The 24,203-nt window shown below is 49.0% G+C and overlaps 1 protein-coding gene across 2 annotated transcripts; it reads left to right on the top strand.

Annotated features, from left to right (window-relative positions):
* The first annotated feature begins 668 nt into the window (after positions 1-668).
* On the top strand, positions 669-22,744 carry RMND5A (required for meiotic nuclear division 5 homolog A). 2 transcript variants are annotated; one of them, XM_083145458.1, is made up of 9 exons: positions 669-1,314; positions 14,509-14,651; positions 15,989-16,123; positions 17,372-17,472; positions 18,980-19,146; positions 19,344-19,509; positions 20,372-20,474; positions 20,856-21,010; positions 21,906-22,744. In XM_083145458.1, the coding sequence occupies exons 1-9, from the start codon at positions 1,173-1,175 to the stop codon at positions 21,967-21,969; spliced, it is 1,176 nt and encodes a 391-aa protein (XP_083001584.1). In that variant the 5' UTR covers positions 669-1,172; the 3' UTR covers positions 21,970-22,744. The 2 variants fall into 2 exon arrangements, with proteins under 2 accessions (XP_083001584.1, XP_083001535.1); XM_083145409.1 differs by having other exon boundaries at positions 672-1,314; positions 14,506-14,651.
* Positions 22,745-24,203: the final 1,459 nt, after the last annotated feature.

Below are 24,203 nucleotides of genomic sequence, written 5' to 3'. Positions count from 1 at the left end.
TCCCCGCTGCTTAGCAGCTGACAGGGGGGACTCCCAACAGCCCCCCCACACCGCGGGACACTGCCGCCCGTGGGTGGGACATCGGGACAGGCCCTGACAATCGGGACTGTCCCGATAAAATCGGGACTGTTGGGAGGTATGCATCATGTTGTGCCTCCACAATGCTGTCTGCTGCTGACCTCACATGTGTGGAGACCATTCTGTGGTAAATTGCTGGGGTCCTGTAATTATTTTTATTGTCTGATGGGGTCCCAGAGCTAAATAGTTTGAGAACCTCTGATCTAGATCTATTAGGATTGACCCCTCTGCCTCTCCCTATCACCTTCTGCTTCTTTCTGCAACTCACTGCCATGTTGCATTTGCATATTTTTTACACCTGACATATTTTTACACCAGAGCCCATAACCCATAATTTCCAGCACTGTGTCTGTGTGTGCATCCTGTGAGAGATGGAGACAAGTGAAGGAGGGAGAGAAGAGAGCTCCAACAAAATGTCTCCTATAAGGATGACAGGTGTCCTAGTAACATACATAGGCCAGTGACGCAACCAGGGCAGCTTTTTAGGCCACGCCCAGCAACAACAACCAGGACCCGGATGTTAAAAAAAAAAATCGCCAATGAAGAAGGCCGCAATGATTGCTGGGGAGCCGGAGGAGAGCGTCCGCTGCGTCATCACCTGGAACATTCCATTACGCGTCCTCACGCAGGGGGGAGCCCGTGACGAACCGTGTTGTTGTTGTCGACAGAGAAGCGGTGACCGGTCCCGAGCAGAGCGCTCCGCGCGAAGCTGATCACACACCGGAGGCGGCTGACCGAGCAGCGGGTCCTGTGTGCGGATTGCGTGTGACAGTAGGGGGGGGTCACCGTATCCGGCCCCCCCCTGCCCGCAGAGTGGTGCGGCCCCGGTACGGCCGATCACTGCTTGGATAATAACATAAACAAGCGGCGGCTGTGTCGGTGCCGGCGGCGCCCGGTGACAGCACAGAGGAGGCAGGAGCGGAGAGACCGGTTACCGGCGGAGAAGCCGCCCCAGTCCCGCACAGGCCGCATTGGCGGGGGCCGGACCGGCCCGGGCCGAGGAGCTGCTCCTGCTGCTGTCTGAGGAAGAGGAGGCCCCGGGGCCCCCCCGCCCCGCTACCCCGGGCCCCGCTCCCTCCTCCCAGCCCGCGGACATGGAGCAGTGTGTGACGGTGGAGCGGGAGCTGGAGAAGGTGCTGCAGAAGTTCGGGGGGTACGGGCAGCACTGCGAGCGGAGCCTGGAGGAGCTGATCGAATACACGGGGGGGCTGAGGAGAGAGATCCTGCAGGCGGCCGGTAAGCACCGGGAGTAACGGGATATGGAGAGGGGAGCAGGAGGACTGATTGATTGGAGGGGGGAGAGCAGCAATTGGACAGATATGGGGGGAGGGGATGCTCGGAGAGCAATATGACAGCTGCCAGGTAGGGGGGGATGCTGGGAGAGCAATATGACAGATATGGGTTGGGGGAGGGGGATGCTGGGAGAGCAATATGACAGATATGGGTGGGGGGAGGGGGATGCTCGGAGAGCAATATGACAGATATCGGGGAGGGGGGGATGCTGGGAGAGCAATATGACAGATATGGGGGGGATGCTCGGAGAGCAATATGACAGATATGGGTGGGGGGATGCTGGGAGAGCAATATGACAGATATGGGTTGGGGGAGGGGGATGCTGGGAGAGCAATATGACAGCTATCAGGGAGGGGGAGTTGCTGGGAGAGCAATATGACAGATATGGGGGGGGGGGGATGCTCGGAGAGCAATATGACAGATATCGGGGAGGGGGGGATGCTGGGAGAGCAATATGACAGATATGGGAGGGATGCTCGGAGAGCAATATGACAGATATCGGGGAGGGGGGGGGATGCTGGGAGAGCAGTATGACAGCTATCAGGGAGGGGGGGGGGGTTGCTGGGAGAGCAATATGACAGATATCGGGGAGGGGGGATGCTGGGAGAGCAGTATGACAGCTATCAGGGAGGGGGGGTTGCTGGGAGAGCAATATGACAGATATGGGGGGGATGCTCGGAGAGCAATATGACAGATATCGGGGAGGGGGGGATGCTGGGAGAGCAGTATGACAGATATGGGGGGGATGCTGGGAGAGCAATATGACAGAAAAAAAAAGGGTGGGGGGTTTGCTGGGAGAGCGATATGACAGATATGGGGGGGGGAGGGGGATGCTGTGAGAGCAATATAACAGATATGGGGGGGGGGGGTGCTGGGAGAGCAATGTGACAGATATGGGGGGGGGGGGTGCTGGGAGAGCAATATGACATATATGGGGGGGATGCTGGGAGAGCAATATGACAGATATGGGGGGGGGGATGCTGGGAGAGCAATATGACAGATATGGGGGGGGGGGATGCTGGGAGAGCAATATGACAGATATGGGGGGGGGGGATGCTGGGAGAGCAATATGACAGATATGGGGGGGATGCTGGGAGAGCAATATGACAGATATGGGGGGGATGCTGGGAGAGCAATATGACAGATATGGGGGGGATGCTGGGAGAGTAGTTTGACAGATATCGGGGAGGGGGGGTTGCTGGGAGAGCAATATGACAGATATGGGTTGGGGGAGGGGGATGCTGGGAGAGCAATATGACAGCTATCAGGGAGGGGGGGTTGCTGGGAGAGCAATATGACAGATATGGGGGGGGATGCTCGGAGAGCAATATGACAGATATCGGGGAGGAGGGGATGCTGGGAGAGCAATATGACAGATATGGGGGGGATGCTCGGAGAGCAATATGACAGATATCGGGGAGGGGGGGGATGCTGGGAGAGCAGTATGACAGCTATCAGGGAGGGGGGGGTTGCTGGGAGAGCAATATGACAGATATGGGGGGGGATGCTCGGAGAGCAATATGACAGATATCGGGGAGGGGGGATGCTGGGAGAGCAGTATGACAGCTATCAGGGAGGGGGGGTTGCTGGGAGAGCAATATGTCAGATATGGGGGGGATGCTCGGAGAACAATATAACAGATATCGGGGAGGGGGGGATGCTGGGAGAGCAATATGACAGATATGGGGGGGATGCTCGGAGAGCAATATGACAGAGATCAGGGAGGGGGGGGGGGATGCTGGGAGAGCAGTATGACAGCTATCAGGGAGGGTGGGGTTGCTGGGAGAGCAATATGACAGATATGGGGGGGGATGCTCGGAGAGCAATATGACAGATATCGGGGAGGGGGGATGCTGGGAGAGCAGTATGACAGCTATCAGGGAGGGGGGGTTGCTGGGAGAGCAATATGTCAGATATGGGGGGGATGCTCGGAGAGCAATATGACAGATATCGGGGAGGGGGGGATGCTGGGAGAGCAGTATGACAGATATGGGGGGGATGCTGGGAGAGCAATATGACAGAAAAGAAAGGGTGGGGGGTTTGCTGGGAGAGCAATATGACAGATATGGGGGGGGGGAGGGGGATGCTGTGAGAGCAATATGACAGATATGGGGGGGGGGTGCTGGGAGAGCAATGTGACAGATATGGGGGGGGGGGAATGCTGGGAGAGCAATATGACAGATATGGGGGGGATGCTGGGAGAGCAATATGACAGATATGGGGGGGGGGGGATGCTGGGAGAGCAATCTGACAGATATGGGGGGGGATGCTGGGAGAGCAATATGACAGATATGGGGGGGATGCTGGGAGAGCAATATGACAGATATGGGGGGGATGCTGGGAGAGTAGTTTGACAGATATCGGGGAGGGGGGATGCTGGGAGAGCAATATGACAGCTATCAGGGAGGGGGGGGGGGATGCTGGGAGAGCAATATGACAGAAAAGAAAGGGTGGGGTGTTTGCTCGGAGAGCAATATGACAGCTATCAGGGAGGGGGGGTTGCTGGGAGAGCAATATGACAGATATGGGGGGAATGCTGGGAGAGCAGTATGACAGATATCCGGCAGGGGGGGGATGCTCGGAGAGCAGTATGATGGATATCAGCGAGGGGGGATGCTGGGAGAGCAGTATGACCGATATCGGGGAGGGGGGGGGGGATGCTGGGAGAGCAGTATGATAGATATCAGCGAGGGGGGATGCTGGGAGAGCAGTATGACCGATATCGGGGAGGGGATGCTTTAGAGATTGTCTCCCATAGGCTGCTGAAAGCGCACAATTTACTAGACCACAAACCCTTCCATTTTCAGCATTATATAACCCTATACTTGTCCTACTTTGTTTTGAACTGTTACTTGCTGTATTCTTGTTTAGCCCATCTTCTATTTCTGTAGTCTGTAATTGGGTGCTGCAGGTCACATGGTGCCATATACTGTAAATAAAGGATAATGGTTACTTTCACTTTCTTGAATGAGCTGTATGTCTGAAGAAAGATTTGATATGTTGGACACAGTAAGCTGCAATGTTTTCTGCATACACAATTGTAAACTGTACTACATCGCTTCTTAGACGGTTAAATGTACTTGAAATATAAAGTATAGAACAAAAAGCAGCCCTGTGGAAATATATGAACTTATCCTAGTAAGTATTGTTCATTCTCCCTTCAATTTGAGGTTTTGTGTTGAGTTTGGCAGTAGTTCAGCATAGTTACCATTGCGTCCCATAACAGAACAATAGCTTGCGTGGCGGCATAACAAATATGGCCGCGTTACAGTGTGCGATTTCTCTTTCAATGGTCCTGGTGACACAGCTCAACACTGGGATGTAGGAGGGTCCGAAGGAGCCAGGCACCTATCCTAAAGTTTTAGAGGGTAGGCTCCTCCCCTACTGCATCCCTGGACTCTTCAGTTCGTGTTAGGTGCCCACTGGAGTGGGTGCTATTCTAAAGGGCTGCAGGAGCAGCCGAAGAATTAGAGTAGTTAGGGGATTTTTATTATTTTATTAACTTTTACCCTAGCTAGGTAGGCACAGTGTGAGGATTCTCAGAGTGAATCCTCACACTGCTTGCGCAGCAGGAGCTGACAGAAGCGCGTCCTGTCAGCTCACTGTGCACAGGGGAGACACTGTCTGGTCCCCCTGTGCAGCGCTTATAGCCTTTTCTAAAAGGCTGCCTGGGCTCCGGAGTACCCTGAAACCGGCTCCACGCTTAGGTGGGGATCATGGGGGACAGGCGCTCCGTGATGGCGGCGGCCATTTTATGCGGAGCTTACACGCTGAGCTCCTAGATGAGAGGACAGCAGCGTTGTGACAGGCATGTTCCAAGTGATCCCCATTTGAGGGGGAGACACTGGAACTAGGAAATCCTACCTAAGGAGCGGCTTGCTGGGGGTGGTTGGCGCCAAAAGGTCACGGACCCCGCAGCAGCAGGGACCTGTGGTCTCTTCCTTCACTCTGACTTTGGCGCCTTTCAGAACGCTTGCAGCGGAGCTGAGCTGGCTTACTGATCCTGGCAGAGTGACTTGGATTTCCTGGGCATCGCTTCCCCGCAGTTGAAACCAACAGACAGATAAGTGATTGGGTGCATTGCCTCTGTATAAACGCTTGTACATTGTTTGCACTGTGTATACTGATAGATATACATTTATCACTTGCGTCATGTCTGAGCATCAGGCTGTGGTTTTGGGGGAGGGAGCCCTTAATGCACTGAGCGCGTGCAATGTTTGCACACAAAAATTTGTCCCTGAGCAGATGGCCAAGGGGGGCTTATGTATTACTTGCGCTGATGTGAGACCCATGGGCAGTGATCCCCATAGGGCAGAGCATATGGAACCTGCGTGGGCCAGGGCCCTAGGCAGGTCAGTAAACGCTTTGGTGCAGCTTTTGGACAGGCAGAGTGATGGGCTGGTAGAATCACAGAGACCTATGCCATCATCTCAGCAGTCGTCTGGCTCCTTGCCTCTTACCCAGGCAGATCCTGCACTTATCCAGGTGATGCAGGATACTGCAAAAGGGATTAACAGGTTCAGTGAAATGCTGGACAAAATGGATGATGTGGCAGGGACCCCTAGAAGGTCTTATGCCTTAACTACTGTGGTAGATGAAGAGGAAGGAGAGTATACTGACATCCCCTGGGATCAGGGTGATGATTTGGAAGAGAACTCTGCTGCTGGTATAGAGGATCTCATTATAGCTGTGAAGCAGGCTTTAAAGCTGACTGTGGAGGATAAGACTCCTGTTAAAGGTGTTTTTAAGCGACAGCGGAAGGAGGCTGTTACTTTTCCTTCAGATGAGGGGTTACAGGAATTGTTAGAAGGGGCTTGGAAAACTCCTGATAAGAGGCTTCAGATGCCTAAGCGATTCCTTAGTCTGTACCCCATGCCAGAGTCTCATGCGGAGCTCTGGGAAAAGGTCCCAGTTGTGGACGCTTCAGTGGCACGTTTGTCCAAGGCTACTGTATTACCAGTACAGGGCGGTGCAGCTTTTAAAGATTCTGTGGATAAAAAGCTGGAGGGAAACCTCAAGGCTATCTTTGAAGGGGTGGGGTTTACCTTACGACCCCTTATTGCTTCAGCCTGGGTTTCTAAGGCCATGATAGAGTGGGCTGGTGAATTATGCACCATGCTGCAGGCTGACCCGGGTGCATTACTGCTGGCAGAAAAGATTAAGGCAGCAGCAGAATATGCAGTTGAAGCAGAGGAGGAAGCTATTAAAATGGCAACCAGAGTGTCCACAGTCTCCATTAATGCCAGGAGAGTGCTTTGGCTAAAAGCCTGGGAAGCAGACAATGAGTCCAAGAAGGCTCTGGAAACATTAGCCTTCAAAGGAAAGGTACTCTTTGGTACCGAATTAGAGGAGATTATAAAACAGGCCACAGGCGGCAAAAGTACATTCCTGCCGGCCTCCTCAGCAAAGCAGACGTCCAGATTTTCTGCTTTTAAGCCGTCCTTTCGGCCCTCCCCTAGAGGTGGTGCGTCCTTTCGAGGACAGTCTTTCAGGGGAAGGTTTCAGCCCTCTAGAGGCAAGACACAAAAGTCAAAATTTGGCTCTTTTCACAAGAAGCCTGCCAATAAAGGAGAGGATAAACCCTCTGCATGACTGTCAGGGGCTTTGCCCGACAGTGACAAAAGTGGGCGGGCGTCTCACGCTCTTCAGGGACGCTTGGGCTTCTCTAGACCAGGATGCCTGGGTGCTAGACATCATAACACAGGGTTACAAAATCCCTTTCAGAGGGCCACCTCCGAAGAGGTTCATTCCCACATCCTTACCAAAGGAGGCACGGCTGCGTACAGCTCTTGTGAGAGCAGCGCACTCCCTTTTGGAAAAAGGGGTGGTGACACTAGTCCCCAAGACAGAGGGGAAGAAAGGCTTTTACTCCACGCTGTTCCTGGTGCCCAAACCAGACGGGTCTTTCAGACCAATACTAAATTTGAAGTCTCTAAATGTTCATTTATGGGTAGACCATTTCAAAATGGAGTCTCTACGGTCAGTACTCCTGAGTCTGGACCAGGGAGAATTTTTGGCGTCCATGGATGTCCAGGACGCATATTTGCACGTTCCTATACACCCGGAACATCAGACCTTGTTGAGGTTTGCCATAGGAGACCTGCATTTACAATTCCGGGCGTTACCCTTTGGGCTAGCAACCGCGCCAAGGGTATTCACAAAGATAATGTCAGTAATGGCGGCGGTGCTGAGGCTCAGGGGAATCACAGTAATACCCTATTTGGACGATCTCCTGTTCAAAGCAGAGTCAGCAGCCATGCTGCAGAGTCACTTGGCAGAGGCCATCAGTTTTTTGCAGGCTCACGGCTGGATTTTAAATTTGCAAAAATCTCAGTTGGTACCGTCACAAAGGCTCCAATTCTTGGGAGTCATACTGGACACCCATCTTCATCGGGTATTCCTCCCGGAGGTAAAGGCCAGGGATCTGGTCACCCTAGTCCAGGAGATTCTCAGGGCTCAGAGCATTTCAGTATGGAGGTGCCTCAAGCTCCTGGGGAAGATGGTGGCGTCATTCGAGACGCTTCAATTTGCCAGGTTCCACTCTCGGAGGTTCCAATGGAACATTTTGTCAGCTTGGTCAGGAAACACTTTGACCATGAAATCCGAGATGATAGTGCTGTCTTCGGACACCCGAGAATCTTTGAAATGGTGGACAGAAGTAGATTCCCTTCAGTGGGGTCGGTCATTACAGACCTGGGACTGGTTGATAGTAACTACCGACGCCAGTCTCAGGGGCTGGGGGGCAATAGTCCTGGATCTCAGGCTTCAGGGCCTGTGGACGGCAGAGGAATCAGCGTTACCAATCAACATCTTGGAGCTGAGAGCTGTCTGGAAAGTCATTTCCTTGGCGGGAGACAGGTTACAGAACCTCCCTTTGAGGATTCAGACCGACAATGCCACAGCTGTGGCGTATCTGAATCACCAGGGAGGTACACGCAGCAGATTGGCCATGTGGGAGGTATCCAGAATCTTCCTATGGGCGGAACAGAATGTTCCAGCGGTATCGGCTATATTCATCCCAGGAATAGAGAATATAGAAGCCGACTTCCTGAGCAGGGAGGAGCTCAAGGAAGGGGAATGGAGCTTACACCCTCAGGTGTTTCACCAAATCACTTCGATGTGGGGAACTCCGGATGTGGACCTGATGGCATCCAGGATCAACCGTCAAGTGCCCAGGTTCTATGCCAGAACAAGGGATCCACTAGCGGAGGCAGTGGATGCCATGACTATTCACTGGCAGGGAGATCTCCTTTATGCATTCCCACCAGTACCAATGTTACCGAGACTTCTGAAGAAAATACAGGGGCAGAAGGTTCCAGTGATCTTAGTGGCCCCAGATTGGCCAAGGAGATCCTGGTACTCGAGGCTTCAGAGGTTGTCTGTGGACTCATGGCGTCTACCTCTGAGACCAGACCTTCTAAGACAAGGCCCTTTCAATCACCTGGATTCAGATCGATTGATTTTGACGGCCTGGCTATTGAAACCACCATTTTGAAAAGAAAAGGGTTTTCTGAGGCAGTAGTACAGACTATGATAAAAGCCAGAAAAGCTGTATCTTCGGCAAATTATTATAGAGTCTGGAAGACTTACATTCGATGGTGTGAGAGAAGAAAGGCTCATACATCTCATTTTAAGCTATCAAGAATGATGGAATTCTTACAAGATGGTTTTTCATCGGGCCTAAGCCTTCAGTCACTGAAGGTGCAGATTTCGGCCTTGTCCATCTATTTCCAGAAAAAGATAGCCATTTTGCCGGAAATTCAAACCTTTTTACAAGGAGTATCCAGGTTGAAACCTCCATACAAGCAACCAGTAGCACCTTGGGATCTATCACTGGTTTTGGAATGCCTTCAAAAGGCACCTTTTGAACCTTTAAGGTCGGCTGACTTTAAGTTTCTTACGTGGAAGCTAGTGTTTTTGTTAGCAGTAGCATCTGCTAAAAGAGTTTCAGAATTGGGAGCTTTGTCATGTAAATCTCCTTTCTTAATTTTTCATGATGACAGGGCTGTTTTAAGAACAGTGCCTCAGTTTTTACCGAAGGTGGTATCTACCTTCCATTTAAATCAGGAGATAGTTCTACCTGTGTTTCAACCCCCAGAGGGTTCTAAGAAAAGGGACAAGTTGAGAACTTTGGATGTTGTGCGTGCCTTACGCATATATGTGGACAGAGTGAAGAGTGTCAGGAAGACTGACACATTGTTGGTATTGTATGACGTACACAAGATTGGTTGGCCTGCATCTAAGCAGACTATTGCTAGGTGGTTGCGGTCTGTGATAGCCTTTGCATACACCAAAGTGGGTAGACCAGTACCGGCCAAAATAAATGCGCATACCACCAGGTCAGTTGCCACCTCTTGGGCGGTTCGACATGGGGCCACAGCTGAGCAGGTTTGCAGAGCTGCCACTTGGTCATCTGTTCACACATTTGCCAAATTCTATAGATTCCATGAGTTCGCGTCGGAGGACGCATCATTCGGGCGAGCAGTGCTGAGAGCTGCAGACCTGAGCGTACCCTCCCAAAGGACCGGCTCTGGAACGTCCCAGTGTTGAGCTGTGTCACCAGGACCATTGAAAGAGAAAAAGGGATTTTTGTAAGAACTTACCGTTCGAATCCCTTTCTCTGATATGGTCCTGGTGACACAGCGATCCCTCCCTTACGCTCAGTAAGTATGCCAGAAGTTTCATGATGTTCATGTTAAAATGGTTAAAAGTTAACAGTTTTCTGTTATAAAATGTGCATATAATATGTGCAGGCGTTTGTACTGAGTTAATGTATTCCAGTGGCTTTGAAAGATGAACTGAAGAGTCCAGGGATGCAGTAGGGGAGGAGCCTACCCTCTAAAACTTTAGGATAGGTGCCTGGCTCCTTCGGACCCTCCTACATCCCAGTGTTGAGCTGTGTCACCAGGACCATATCAGAGAAAGGGATTCGAACGGTAAGTTCTTACAAAAATCCCTTTTTTATCACTGGATGATGGATCATGTGGGTTCTGAGGCTTCCTCAGTCGTTTTTATCCTTTGAGGTCAAACAAATCTTAGGGGTACATTTTTATGAAGCTGCGGCTTTTGCCCCACTTTCAATTTTGAGGTCAATGCCACTGAAATGCTGCCTCTTCGTAAATATCTCTTGTTTAGTCATCTTTATAGAATCACAAAGGATGATACATCTGTCAACAATGCGCATCAGCGCTCACCGCTCATCTCTGCCCCATACACACTGGGCGGCTTTCATGCTGAAAACCGATCAAACGAGAAAACATGAAAGTCACCCAGTGTGTACGGGGCTTAAGCGATAAAGGTTAGCACAGATCGCTCGGCACACATTGCTGGCACACATGCAATGCACTAGTGATCTGTGCAGACCAGTGTTCTCACCATGAAAACACTGGCGATCTGACTAGATTTATACTGCGTGCAATATAAATCTAGTCAGGTGATGGTGAAGCACGGCACCACACATCCCCGTTGCTGAGGGGGCATACACACAGAGCAATGCGTACTTCATTTCTAAGTGATCTAGACAGATAGCTGTATGTATATGAGCCCTATGTATATGATTTCATAATGTTTTAGGAAATGGTTTATGGCCTTTTACATCTGAGCTTATGGCCCTTATTCTAGTTCACTCTTTCTGACAAAATCCTTCTTAGATGGACAAAACCATGTGCACTGCAGGGGAGCAGATGTAACTTGTGCAGAGAGAATTAGATTTGGCTGGGGTTTTACTTCAAACTGAGATCTATATTGCAGTGTAAAAATAAAGCAGTCAGTATTTACCCTGCACAGAAACAAAATAACTCACCCAAATCTAATTCTCTCTGCACATTTTACAACTGCCCCCCTGCAGTGCACATGTTTTGTCCATCGAAGAAGGATTTTGTCAGAGTTAACTAGAATAAGGCCCTATATCCATTATTCCCTTCACATTATTTGAGTTCGCACAATGTTGACCTTTTTTAGGGAGGTATCCAATTATCCAATGTATCTTATCCCTGGTCATATTATTACCCGCGGTAATTTAATCCCTGGTGGGATCCACGGTTTATCAGGGATTTTGTTGAACGTGCCTCAAGCAGGCGGCACCAAATCACCAAAAGCAGTGCCGAGCGAGTACATCTGTGTGTTCAATGGGTCTATCTATCTATCTATCTATCTATCTATCTATCTATCTAGATAGATAGATAGATAGATAGATAGATAGATAGATATTTTTTTTTTTCAAATTTGTTTACTGCCAACCAAATTGCATACATCGGGAAAAATTGTGGAAACAGTCTGTTCTCCGCTCCCGATGTTTCTTCAAAGCTATTTGGGGTATTTGGATACCCCTTATTTCTTGCTTTAAAGTAAGCGGGCAATTTTGCATGTGTGCAGCTTCTATAGCCGCAAGTGGTCATCTCCTCCCAATGGGGCAGATGTATGATGTGTCGTCATGGGGGAGAAGGGGTATCAGCGCACGTTATGTGCACTGATACCGCTTCTCCCCCATGTATGAAGGAGCCGGGAATGCGGTAATGGACAGGGGCGCTATGCGCCCCTGTCCATATCGGCGCTGCTATCAAAATGATAGCAGGCCGAATGTATGAACGGTCAGCATCGCTGACCGTTCCGCACGAAGCCGTGTTTGGCTTCGCCAGCATCAGGCTGATGCTGGCGAAGCCCTATCTAAACAGCAGGGACAGCGCTGTCCCTGCTGTCAGCTGTGGGCTGCGCTGGGGATCTCGCGTGAATAGCGAGATCCCGCGCATGCCCAGTGCGGCCGGCTGGGGGACAGGAGATATTGAGGCGAAGCAGGAAGTATCATAGCGGCGCGATAAGCGCTGCTATGATACATCTGCCCCACTGTTCCTTATGTTTTCCACTCTTTACTGTTCTCTACTCCTATTGTTTTTAGAGGTTGTGGTCCATTAGCTTAAATGCAAAGGCTGTATATGGCACTTTAACTATTTACCACGAGGTATGGGGGTTACTGTCGCCTCTCGGGTACTCCTATGAATCGCTATTGTATAAGACATCGATTCCTATAGAACGTAAGCCGGACCCTCTTTCCCACATTGGGGCCGATTCAGAGCCTACTGATTTGCAGCCCTGCTGATTGTTGAATGAATGCACATGGTACGCATGTGCGGGGTCCCCTTGTGAGCTAAGCCATCGCTGGCAGTTTGCAAGTTGATTGACAGCCAGGGGGGGGGGGGGGAGTTTGCAGTCTTCACCCCGGGCATTTTCTGTGAGTGCCGCCTAAAACTGCAGGCGCGCCCGACTGTGGGGAGGGAGCGGCCTCTATCTTCCCACGGCTATCGCATTGCCAAGTAAGTCTAGACTTGGCGCTGCGAACAGGGGGAATCCATTCAATGGTGAGTGAGTGTAAATGGTTTCCCCCCGTGAACATATTTGCAGCCTTGCACAGGGGCGTGGGGGCCCTCAGGTCGATGGGCTGATCGATGGGCTCCGACGATTAGCAGCCCGGCGATCAGGTCTGAATCAGGCCCTTTGTCACTATGTATTGAGGTAATCTGCGGACATGTTTCTGTATATTGTGCTCTGTAGGGGGAATTCTGCTACAAGGTAGTAGCTGTTTTGTTGTAGAGTCTGTATGTATCAGCAGGGTGGTGGGAACTCTTGTTAGCAGCCATGTTTGTCATTTCAAGGAATGCCAAGTCCTGTCCAGACCGCTGTGTGTTCCCTGGTTAGACTGGCCACATAAACTGCGTCTGCAGGCACCACTGAATAACTGCCGCAGTTCAGGCTCTTTGAATCTGTGCCTCGCAGGCCTGGCCAAAATGTGGTTTTCCAGCTGTCTAGTGAAACTACAAGTCCCAGCATGCCCTGCTACATTTTTGCTATTAAGTAATGCTAAAACTCAGAAGGGGCTTGCTGGGATGTGTAGTTTCACAGCCGCAGGTTGGTCAGGTCTGGCGTAGTGTATCAGCCCTTGTGTGCTTTTTGCGGTCAAACACTGCAATAATATATCTATCTAAACCTCTAGATAACCTGGAATGTTACATTGCAATTTAGCCTCTGTGGTACCCATCTTACAGCAAGGAACTACACTGAAGCTTTGTGTGTGAGTCTTACAAAGTCACATTTCACTGGGGTGAATGGTAATCGTTCCAAAGCAGTGCCTGACACTCTTACCCAGCATGTGTCTAGAGACACACATACCCACTCTAGTGCTCTCTGGGGCAACAGAAAGGTGGGGACAGAAGGGTTTTGGGCTAATGGGCTGTTACAGTACTGAAGGGTTTTGTACTGTAACAGCCCATTAGATGGCTTTTGGTGCTTGGCCTATCCTAAGAGTTGATGACCTTTTTGTCCTGTCCTGGGATGACATGTAGGTCAGGTTATGGGATGCAGCTGCTGCACACTCTCGCCCCTCAGCTCCTGCCTCTCCTCTACTATTGGATGCCGGAGGGCACCACAGCACTGTAATGAAAGCTTTGCAGCATTCCTCCATGCAGGTTGTAATTTGTAGTCTCCAACCTAGGACCAGATTCTGCAGTGTCTGTTTCTAATGATGACCCATCTATTCATGGGGGCTTATCCTATTACAATACATTCGCGTCTTCTGGGATTAACATAAATGGATGCCTACGGTAATGGTCCAATCACGCACACCCTGTAATTATCACATCCCGGCCATGTTATTGTGGTACTGCCCGGTTTTCAGTACATTGCTTACACACATGGTAGTGGCATGCATAGATAAGCAGACAGAGGGAGAAGTATAATGCACCAACTATAGTATGTAGAGTGTCTGCTCTCTTCTACTTGCTGTTCCCTTTAAATCAATATACATGTGTACACAATGGAAGTCTCACTGATGAACAGCCCTGAACCTATGGAGAAATAAAGGTTTCCATCAGGCCTGCTGGGAATGGGGACATTTCAATTTGATATCACAGGTCATTGAAGTCAAAAGTGGGCCAACACCAAGATAACCATGTGATGGCTGGGTCATAGAAGAGAGTGTGCAGTTGTGCAAGGCTTTTAAATGTAGTCAATCCTAAATGCCATGCTAGCCTGTCACTGGATGTGCACTGAACGCGTGTGTTTGGTCCTATTACATAATGTGTAATGAGTGCTGTGGTATTGCTGCAGTTTTGGAATAACATGGACTTTTTTTTTTTTTCTCAGTAGATCAAGATGGACAGTTATCCGGGACGTTATCCCTGGTCCTCACGCAGTGCTGTAAGCGGATAAAGGACACTGTACAGAAGCTGGCCTCTGACCACAAAGACATCCACAGCAGCGTGTCCAGGGTGGGGAAGGCCATAGATAAGGTATATGTGAGCCACGGTTTATCTCTCTGTATACAGAACATGACTGGGATGGTTTGCAGCAGTAACCACAGGCTTTACGTACTGTGTGATCGGTAATCTTAGAACTTCGGTGCACTGTACGTGCCTATAAGGGAGATGGTGGTGTAGAGTTAATGACCGGGTTGGTTACTCTTGCTTCTAACCTCACTCCTCTGTAACAGTTGTGCTAAATCAGGGCTGGCCAAACTGGTCCTCGAGATCTACCAACGGTCCACGTTTTCCAAATCACCTTGCTGGTGCACAGCTGCAGTCATTACTAACTGTCACATCTCCCAGGTCACCTAGCTGGTGCACAGCTGCAGTCATTACTGTCACATTTCCTAGACTCCGTAGCTGGTGCACAGCTGTAGTCATTACTAACTGTCACATTTCCCAGACTCCCTAGCTGGTGCACAGCTGTAGTCATTACTAACTGTCACATTTCAAACCTGCTGCAGTCATTCCTACTATAGATCCACATGTTGCCTGAAAAACATGCACTGTTGGTAGATCTTGAGGACAGGTTTGGCCACCCCACGCTAGATAGTCTCTTATTTGGAAATGTCCCCACTAGAGACAGACGTTCTGCATGTCGGAAAGTTAGGACTCTGATGGGGATTGTTTATCAGTAAGCATCTGCCAATAAATTGTGGAGAATGCACTTTGGCCTGTGCCCATGACACTCTTACCACCTGTCAGCGTGGGAGATGGAGGAGGTATTGCCTGACTTGGGCGGTGGGTGACATTGGCACTGCTTTGGCTTCTGAGGGACTGAAAGTTTAATTTTTCAATAAATGTTGGTGTGGTGTTCTTTTTTACCCAAGTCTGAAAAGAGGCAAAAAGCTTGTAAGACACCATTAGGAGGCTGGTCATAATCTGCAGAACTGCGAGTCCCTTAGAGGCCTGTTATGATGAGCAATCACTGTGTATAGCAGGCATGTCCAAACTGTGGCCCTCCAGCTGTTGTGAAACTACACATCCCAGCATGCCTTGCCATAGTTTTAGCATTCCCTAATAGCAAACTGTGTCAAGGCATGATGGGACTTGTAGTTTCCAAACAGCTGGAGGGCCATAGTTTGGACATGCCTGCTGTACAGTGTCTATGATCTGTGACCATATACACTGGCCCCCATAAGGGACAAGTCTGAGGTTATTCCCGCTCTTGGTTATTTCTGTAAGACTGACGACAGCTGGTACTTGTTTGCTTTTGTTATGCGTAAGTGCACATAATTGTCTTGTATTGAATAAGCCCCTCTGCCCTGAAATCAGTTGCATTGTGAGCGTCCATCTTTGTTTTACATCTGCTTGTTTATGTTTAGAACTTCGATGCGGACATCAGCAGTGTGGGGATCGATGGCTGCTGGCAGGCGGACAGCCAGCGCATGCTCAACGAGGTGATGGTGGAGCACTTCTTCAGGCAAGGAATGCTGGATGTGGCCGAGGAACTGTGCCAGGTACACATCAGTAGGTTGCTACCTACCTGTCCTTCCCTTCAGGGTCTGTTCCCTCTGCATCTGACTCCTCCACGGTCAGTGACTTCTCTAGAACCCTACATTACACACAGGGGACATTGGATTCTACAGAACGCATGCTCTTTGGTCACAGTCCATGGGGACTATGTTTGCACTGTATCCCTTTTTAGGAGTTTGTGTAACTGCTGGTTTTGCCCGTGCCACACTGATGGCCTTTGGTATGTATTGCTTTGCGTGGAGAGACGGTTTATGGGGAGATTAACATAAAAATGGGCTTCGACGATGAGGTAGACTGTGTACATAGGCAATCTGATTTATTAGAGGTATATACAATCTGTAACAAAGTCCTTATTTGTCCATCCCTTAATGCTTCCAGGATACACACAGGAGTAAATGTATGACTCTTGGAGAAGTGGTATCTATCCCCATAAATAATGTTATGTGCAAGGTGATCATGCTCCACCCAATCAGCTCCAATATGTAAATTGACCATTAGGAGCTGATTGGCTGGAGCATTATCACCTTGCACATAATGGGGCAGATATATTAAGCCTGGCGAAGAGATAAACTGGAGATAACTCACCAGCCAATCACCTCCCAACTGTCATATTTCAAACAGCTGATTGGCTGGTATTTTATCTCCACAGTTTATCTCTTCACCAGGCTTAATACATCTGCCCCACAATGTATTATTCACTATAGAGTGAAGGTTCTCAGAGCGCTAACATTGAGCCTATTGCACCAGTGAATATAAGAAACATTGTATACTCTATATTAGATGGAAAGAGTAGAGCGATTTTGAGTGTAGGTCCCTATGTAGTAGGTGGTTTTGTGTCTACTATAAACCTTCCATTCAGACTGCTCTCTGTAGGCTTCTCCCCTGCAACGAATAACCTGCAGCATTGTTTGCCTAGTGTAAAATGACAGATGTTTAGCAATGCCTGTATTGGCCCAGGGAGTAGGTGGCATTCCTATCCCATATAACAGGCACATTTGCACCTAGTTGGCACCCAGTGCTTCTTGTTGAATGTATTTACTATCTGTTACCGATTTATTTACAAACGCACAGACTGAAGTCCACTCGGCGGCAGCAGCAGGAGTCTGTAGTACAGCCTCCGGATACTGTGACTGACACTGCGCTCTTGTTTCCTGAGTGTTTACTGTACCATAAGCCGAAGCACTCGCTTGGATCTGTCATGTGATTTGTATGAATGTGTTTCTGTACCACAGGAAGCGGGTCTCTCCATAGACACAAGCCAAAAAGAACCATTTGTGGAACTTAACCGAATATTAGAGGCATTAAAAGTGCGAGTTCTCCGACCAGCCTTAGAGTGAGTATCCTGCCATCCTCTTCTTACAAAGATAAGCCTAAAAATGGGCAGAGGGGCAGACAAACCTTTCTCTGGTTTCCCTATTTCTAGGGAATCGGGAATATTAACCAGGGCATTGCATTATTCATAGTCTTTGCTGATGTACCTCAGGAAACTCTCCTTTATAAAGTGCTCATAGCTATACCCCTTTCAGGCCTGGGTTTTTGCTCGTGAACACGCATCAACCCAGGTCCGGTTCCCTCACCCGATTTTACTATGAGGGTTTTTCTCTGGATAAATGACCCAGCTTAGGTCTGAAAGGTGCAACATGGCTCCTGATGAACAGGGACATGCCTAAAAGGAATTGATTGGCTGAGGACAGTAGCGCTTGATGACATCGTTAAGCACTAACTGAATACCAAATGCCTGGCGTGAAGGGTGATAATTATGGCCCTTATTCTGGTTGGTGCGGCCGGAGCCGCATATGCGGCTCCGACCGTGCAGGCGAATCCCCGCCTTCCATACGGATCGCCACGGCCGTCCGTACGCGGATATGTGGTGATCCGCATGAAATTGGACGGGGATACGCCTCCTCCATGGTGGGAGCAGCCCCTGCATTCGATGGTCGCCGAACATCGAATGCAGGGCCGCACGCTCCACCAGGTCCCGCAACACAAGACCACACGGACACTTGTCCGTGTGAAATCTTGTATGGGGGCGGGCAGCTGACATCCGGCGATGTCAGATGCCCGCCCCGTACCCACGCGTCACGGCCTCATTACCATGCATACGCCCCGCGTTTGCATGGGAACGCCCATGAAAGGCAGGGCGTATGCATAGGGTAATGAGGATAAGTAGCCCCTCACGCCCCTCTACGCCCCCTGTGCGGCGTATAGAGAATCCTTGCGGCGAAATCGCCTGCACATGCGCAGAGTGACCTCTGCACATGCGCAGAAGATAAACATCGGCGGCCCGTACGCAAGCGGGAATATCCGCACCAACCAGAATAAGGGCCTATGTCTGAAAAGGGGTACTCCCTTTTATTTCCTTATTTTGCAATGACAGCCACTAATGGAGGGTTTTTGAGGAAATCTGTATTATCTCAGTAAGACTGATGTCCTCATAGAAGCTCAGTGTGCAAAAAGAATAAAATGATGTCCTAATGCGCACCATAGTCATCAACACAAACACACACTGCGTGGTGGCAGCAAATTTTGGATCTGAACCGGTGTTTTGGGGATCTAGTCTATCCTTCTTCTAGACCTTAGTGACCTCTGACCTCGCTGATGCTCCAGCTGTCTCACTCTTCCCTAGTGAATAAAAATGCTACGTATCATTACTATTGCTTCTGGTCAAAATGGCTGCCCTCCTAGTTTCACCTCTCCCTAGCAAATGAACAGATTGCATGTCCATAAATATCGCTGCAGCCCACAGGCCGGTGCCCCGTTATGTGTACATAATGGCCGTCATTTTTGGTAAAAAAATTTTTATAAGGTTTATTTTAGATTTTTTCTTCCTCCCCCTTCAGATGGGCCGTGTCGAACAGGGAAATGCTGATGGCTCAGAACAGCTCATTGGAGTTCAAGCTGCACAGGTTGTACTTCATCAGCTTACTGATGGGCGGATCACCCAACCAGGGCGAGGCGCTGCAGTATGCCAAAAACTTCCAGCCTTTTGCTTTAAATCATCAGAAAGGTGATTATTCCTCGCATACACTCCCATTCTCTGACGTCTGTGGTATTCCGTATTGGGCAATGGTATAATCTGGTGTTCTGGGGTATTCTTCTTCTTCCTCCCCTGTTACCGGAGGAGAGTACACTTCCTAGCTGCATACTGGGATGGGCGGAGTACCTGAGGCTGAGCATTAATCATGTGCTTCTCTGGTTCGCTAGATATTCAGGTACTCATGGGAAGTCTTGTGTACCTGCGGCAGGGTATAGAAAACTCCCCCTACGTTCATCTACTAGATGCTAACCAGTGGGCGGACATCTGTGACATCTTCACCCGGGACGCCTGCGCTCTGCTCGGTCTCTCTGTGGAGTCTCCTCTCAGTGTTAGGTGAGTGTCCTCTTATTCTCACTGGAGCCAGATGATTTACTGTATATTGTGGTAGCTATTCTATAATACACATTGCAATTAGACAGATGTTGGGGAACTACAAGTGCCAGCTTATGTAGTTCCATATCACTAAGAGGTGCATTCAATGATTTCTGCGAGCTGTGAAAGCGAGCAGTGCTGCCTGCTCGCTGTCACAGCTCACAGGGTCCGTATTCAACTGACCCCCGTATTCAACTGACCCCCTGCACACGCCGTTTCCACAGTGCTAGGTTTTTGGAGCGAGGGGGAAACAGTGTGTGCGGCCGATAAAACAGCGAGGCTCACAGCTAAATGCAGCAGGCTCCCTGTATTAGCCGCAAGCATCGCTGTTTGGGGGAATCCTCGCCATCCTCTGACAGCGAGGGGTTAAACGGCGAGGATCGCTTGTTTTCGGCGATCCGCGCCGTTTAACACCCTCGCTGGCCACATTGAATACACCCCTAAAGGTTCAGTGTAACGAAGTCTGTATGGTATAAGTGGCATCACCAGATGTGACCGCAGGAGTGGTAGTACAGATGGTCAGGGGTGATCTTCGGGGGTGTATAGGGCAAGAACACTCCAGATTATCACACACGATCAGTCTGCAGCCTAAAAATAAAGCCACTTTATTGTAATGTATAGAACAGTGATGGCTGATTTGTGTCACTCCAGCTGTTGTAAAACTACACATCCCAGCATGCTTTGCCACAGTTATAGAATTCTTTAAAAGGAACCCTGTAGCAGGGCATGCTGGGATATGTAGTTTCACAACAGCTGAAGTGCCCCATGTTGACCATCACTGGTCTGTAACCTTCTAATGCTTGTGTGTTTTGGTCCGGTCTAGCTTTTCCGCCGGCTGTGTGGCTCTTCCAGCCCTAATTAACATTAAAGCAGTAATTGAGCAGCGGCAGTGTACCGGGGTATGGAATCAGAAGGATGAGTTACCGGTGAGTACAGTGTGTCCCATGCAACCACATTTGTCATAGTCCTGTTCTATGAAGTAAGAGCACCGGTATTGTCTATGCCGTGTGTTTCTGTGTCACTGAGTAGTTCAATGGGAACCTGCAGCCCTTTATCCATCTATAAATAAGTCTTGGCATGATGATTTGCAAGACGAACAGAAGTTAAAGGACAAACTCGCAGCGTATGTACTGTATCTCTGTCCATGCTCGTGTGTGTTTCTATCACAGATTGGTTTCTTTCTCTGCACTGAGATACAGAGCAGACTGTGCTAGAAGCACCACAACACAGTGACACAATGGGCAGGAAAGAGGAACTGCATGGATTTTGAAATGTAAAATGTTTTTTGTTTTTTTTCCCCTCCTCAGATTGAAGTGGACCTTGGTAAGAAATGCTGGTACCATTCAATATTCGCCTGCCCGATCCTTCGCCAGCAGACCACAGACAATAACCCTCCCATGAAGTTGGTGTGTGGGCATATAATATCCAGAGATGCGCTAAATAAAATGTTTAACGGTAGCAAGTAAGTATCTGGGTCCTATCGCTCTATGAATGTTTACTGGCATCCTACGCCGTATGAATCGGGTCACAAAGTGTCACCCTGTTGTAGCTATTGATGTCTCCTGCACACATCCGTTCATCCTTCTCTCTATGGTCTCTCTGCTGAGAAGTTTATGTAAAGAAGACCGGAGATGACGTTCTAAGAAAAGTTTCAATTTACTAGAATTTTATAGGAGGATGTTGTATTTGGGAATATTAAGGGGGGTATTCAATCAAGAGTCACGACTGTCGGGCTAGCCCGACAGCCTTGACCCTGTCCCTTTCTCAGGCGGCTCGGCGTGAAACCCCCGAAAAGGGGGCCGTGGACACGAGATACGCCCGTGGATCATCTAGCTGCGGCCATTCTCACCACTGCTTCTAAAGTCGTGCCTGTTCTGCCGAGATCCCTGTTCAGTGCTGTCGGCAATAGCGGCGGGAGATTGAATACCCCCCTAAATCTCAGCGTGAGGGTCCAATTGAATTTGTAGTTGCAAAGTTCCTTCTGGGAGCTGGAACCAAGCAAGGTGTTTTGTGGCCAAACCTCCTGTTTCCCCCGCACCCCATGTATTTTGCACTGCAAGGGAATGTGTCGTCTGCACATCTTTGGTTATTAAATCTCCCCTCGAAGAGTCCCTCACAGCAGGATGTAACAGTATAAGTTTGCTGGAGGTACCGGATGCTAGCGGATCTCGACTGTTTTTTTTTTTAAAGCTACAATCATTTTCAAGGCAAAACTGTGCCTTGAACATGATTGGCTCTTTAAGTCTATGTCCAAGCTCGGCCAGGAACCCGTACCTCCAACTGACTATTACATCCAGCCATGAATGCGTGTAACTCCAGTGTATATACTTACAATGTTTCCTTGAACCTTTCCGCAGGTTAAAATGCCCGTATTGTCCTATGGAGCAGAGTCCGGGAGATGCCAAGCAGATCTTCTTCTGAAGACGTTGGCTGGTTGAGTGACGTTCGGAGGCTCGTTGGGTTTTTAGCGCATCTGAAGATAGCCGGGAAGAGTTTCCTGTTCTTAGTTTCATTCTTGTTTTTCTTTTCCCATTGAGTACAGAAGACTAAGCTGAGCTTGGTAAAGCCAGCGCCATAGAGACACTATCAACACGTATAATCCTGACCATAAAATATATGTACGTCGCCAGGGTTGAAGTTGTGCGTCCCAAGGACTTTCCAGTAACTTATTCTGTGTGTCTGACCGCGCACCAGCACTGGTCAAACAATGCAGGTTTTTGTACTTACAAAGCAAGAGATGATGTGAACTTTTTATTGTCGCATCCCAACCCCCCCCCCCCCCCCCCCTCCACTCCCCTCCTCATCCTATTATTAATATTCTACCCTCATCATCCGATTGCTTCATGTTAATACTGAGCAATGTTGTGAGTTCTATTCCCTTGTATGGTGTATATAACAAAACAAATCTACAGAGATGTCTGGTAAAGACCATAGTCGATAGAAAGTTTAACATGTATTTTTTTGCTAAGAGAAATTGCTGTAATATCTCACGAGTTTCCTTTGAAAGATTGCGCCCCTCTCCCCCCTGCTTTCCGCAATACAAGAGACCTGTAAATAAACAGACCCCGTGTCTATAATTTAAAGAAGAGTGAGGAGCTGTTTGCTGCTAGGATATAATGGGGAGTTATATTGTGCTTTTATTAAATAAGAAACATTTGTGTGATCAGAATATTCAATAAAAAAAATAAAATGGAAATACTTTGTTTTGGTTTAATTACATAGCTTGCATGCAGGCGACAGACCAGGCGAGTAGGGAAAAAGGGTGGGTAGGTGGGGTCTCCGGGAGCCAGAAAGCATGTCAAGGACAGGAGCAGGAAGCTGGGTGGGAGAGAGAGTTCTCCAGGAGCCAGCCAGCACGTCCAGAGCACGTGTTATGCTGTCTGTGCGGCCTGCACAGTGTGACTTATGACCTCATCACGCTGCGCAGGGCAGCACTTCCGGGTACAGGGGAAGTCGGGCAGCGTCTGAGCGCAGTCTAATCCCGGGATTGAAATCCCGGTGTTTTGGGGGCCAAATCCCGGGATCCCACCGATCCCGGGATTGACTACCCTACAGGCGAGTAATGAGCAAGACGTAATGTCTATTTTAAGAACTGTGCTTTGTAGCCTCTCTAATGTAGGATGAAATATGGTATTACTAGATTTAAAACACTTATTTTGTTTTTTCCCTAATGGTCAGTGGGGGGCGCTGTTCCAATAGCAAATATGCCGAGAAATTAGATCATGTGCAAAATTAGTCTATGCCCATAAAATATGGTAGTGGAGTTCATGATTAATAGATAACTGAAAATACCCTATCCCTGCTACTTTCATATTTCCTCTTCATAAACTACTTAAACCAGGGCACAGATTTGATATGTCATGACATTACAGGTGTGGTGTAACAGGTCACTTATTTTACAGGTCACTGCTTTCACCTTTCATGTATAGTCACATGGTTACTATGGCTGATGCGTGTTGCTACATAGGCCTCTATGGTACGGAGTACAGTGCCAAAAAGCGTTTATGGGGGATAAAAAGCCTGTAGAATGTTAGGCCTGGTGTTCTGGGGGGCTGCAGAGTGCACAGCACTGTTTGCATGGGGGGGGGGGGGGGGGGTCTGGGGGCTAGTGAAGGCACTGCTGGTGAGTGCAATTGGTGGAGTGACGGACCACTGCTCTGTGTGGGTGTGTGCCTCTCTGCCCTCCAAAAAACTAGTAGACAGCGGCCGTACCAGGGTATGCAGGGCCACACTCATTGGACAGATATTGCAGACCACACCAGCAAGTCGTTCTAACGTTTAATAATTTAATACCATTATCAAAGACCATCACAAGCAAAGACCATCACATCACTGGCAGAGGGCAGTGTAGGATGGGTGGTGCTGGCGTCCTGCACAGGTGTCTTTCTTCTATATTAGCTAAGTGTTTTGCTTGTGTTTGTCTTAACGGTATAATCTGTAAAACGTTATAACTACTTGCTGGTCTATCCGGCTACAGAATACAAGAGAGTATCAACCAAACGGTGCGCAGTAAAGTACCTCGTGCAGCTAGACACAAATTCACTCAGTAGGGAACATCTGTAACTACTGACAAATAGACAATGTGAACAAAAAGGGATAGTGAATTTGAAAAGTCAGCGCTCAAGGTGACAATATGTGGATAAGGAACGATACAC

Source organism: Crinia signifera, chromosome 1 (assembly GCF_055691185.1).
Source record: "Crinia signifera chromosome 1, ASM5569118v1, whole genome shotgun sequence".
NCBI classification, from domain to species: Eukaryota; Metazoa; Chordata; class Amphibia; order Anura; family Myobatrachidae; genus Crinia; species Crinia signifera.
This window is presented reverse-complemented; position numbering and strand designations above follow the sequence as displayed.

Coding starts and splice junctions, on each gene's coding strand:
- RMND5A (XM_083145409.1), top strand. CDS start 1,173: ATGGAGCAGTGTGTGACGGTGGAGCGGGAGCTGGAGAAGGTGCTGCAG. Junction 20,475..20,855: donor ATCAGAAGGATGAGTTACCG/GTGAGTACAGTG, acceptor TCCCCTCCTCAG/ATTGAAGTGGACCTTGGTAA. Junction 21,011..21,905: donor AAAATGTTTAACGGTAGCAA/GTAAGTATCTGG, acceptor ACCTTTCCGCAG/GTTAAAATGCCCGTATTGTC.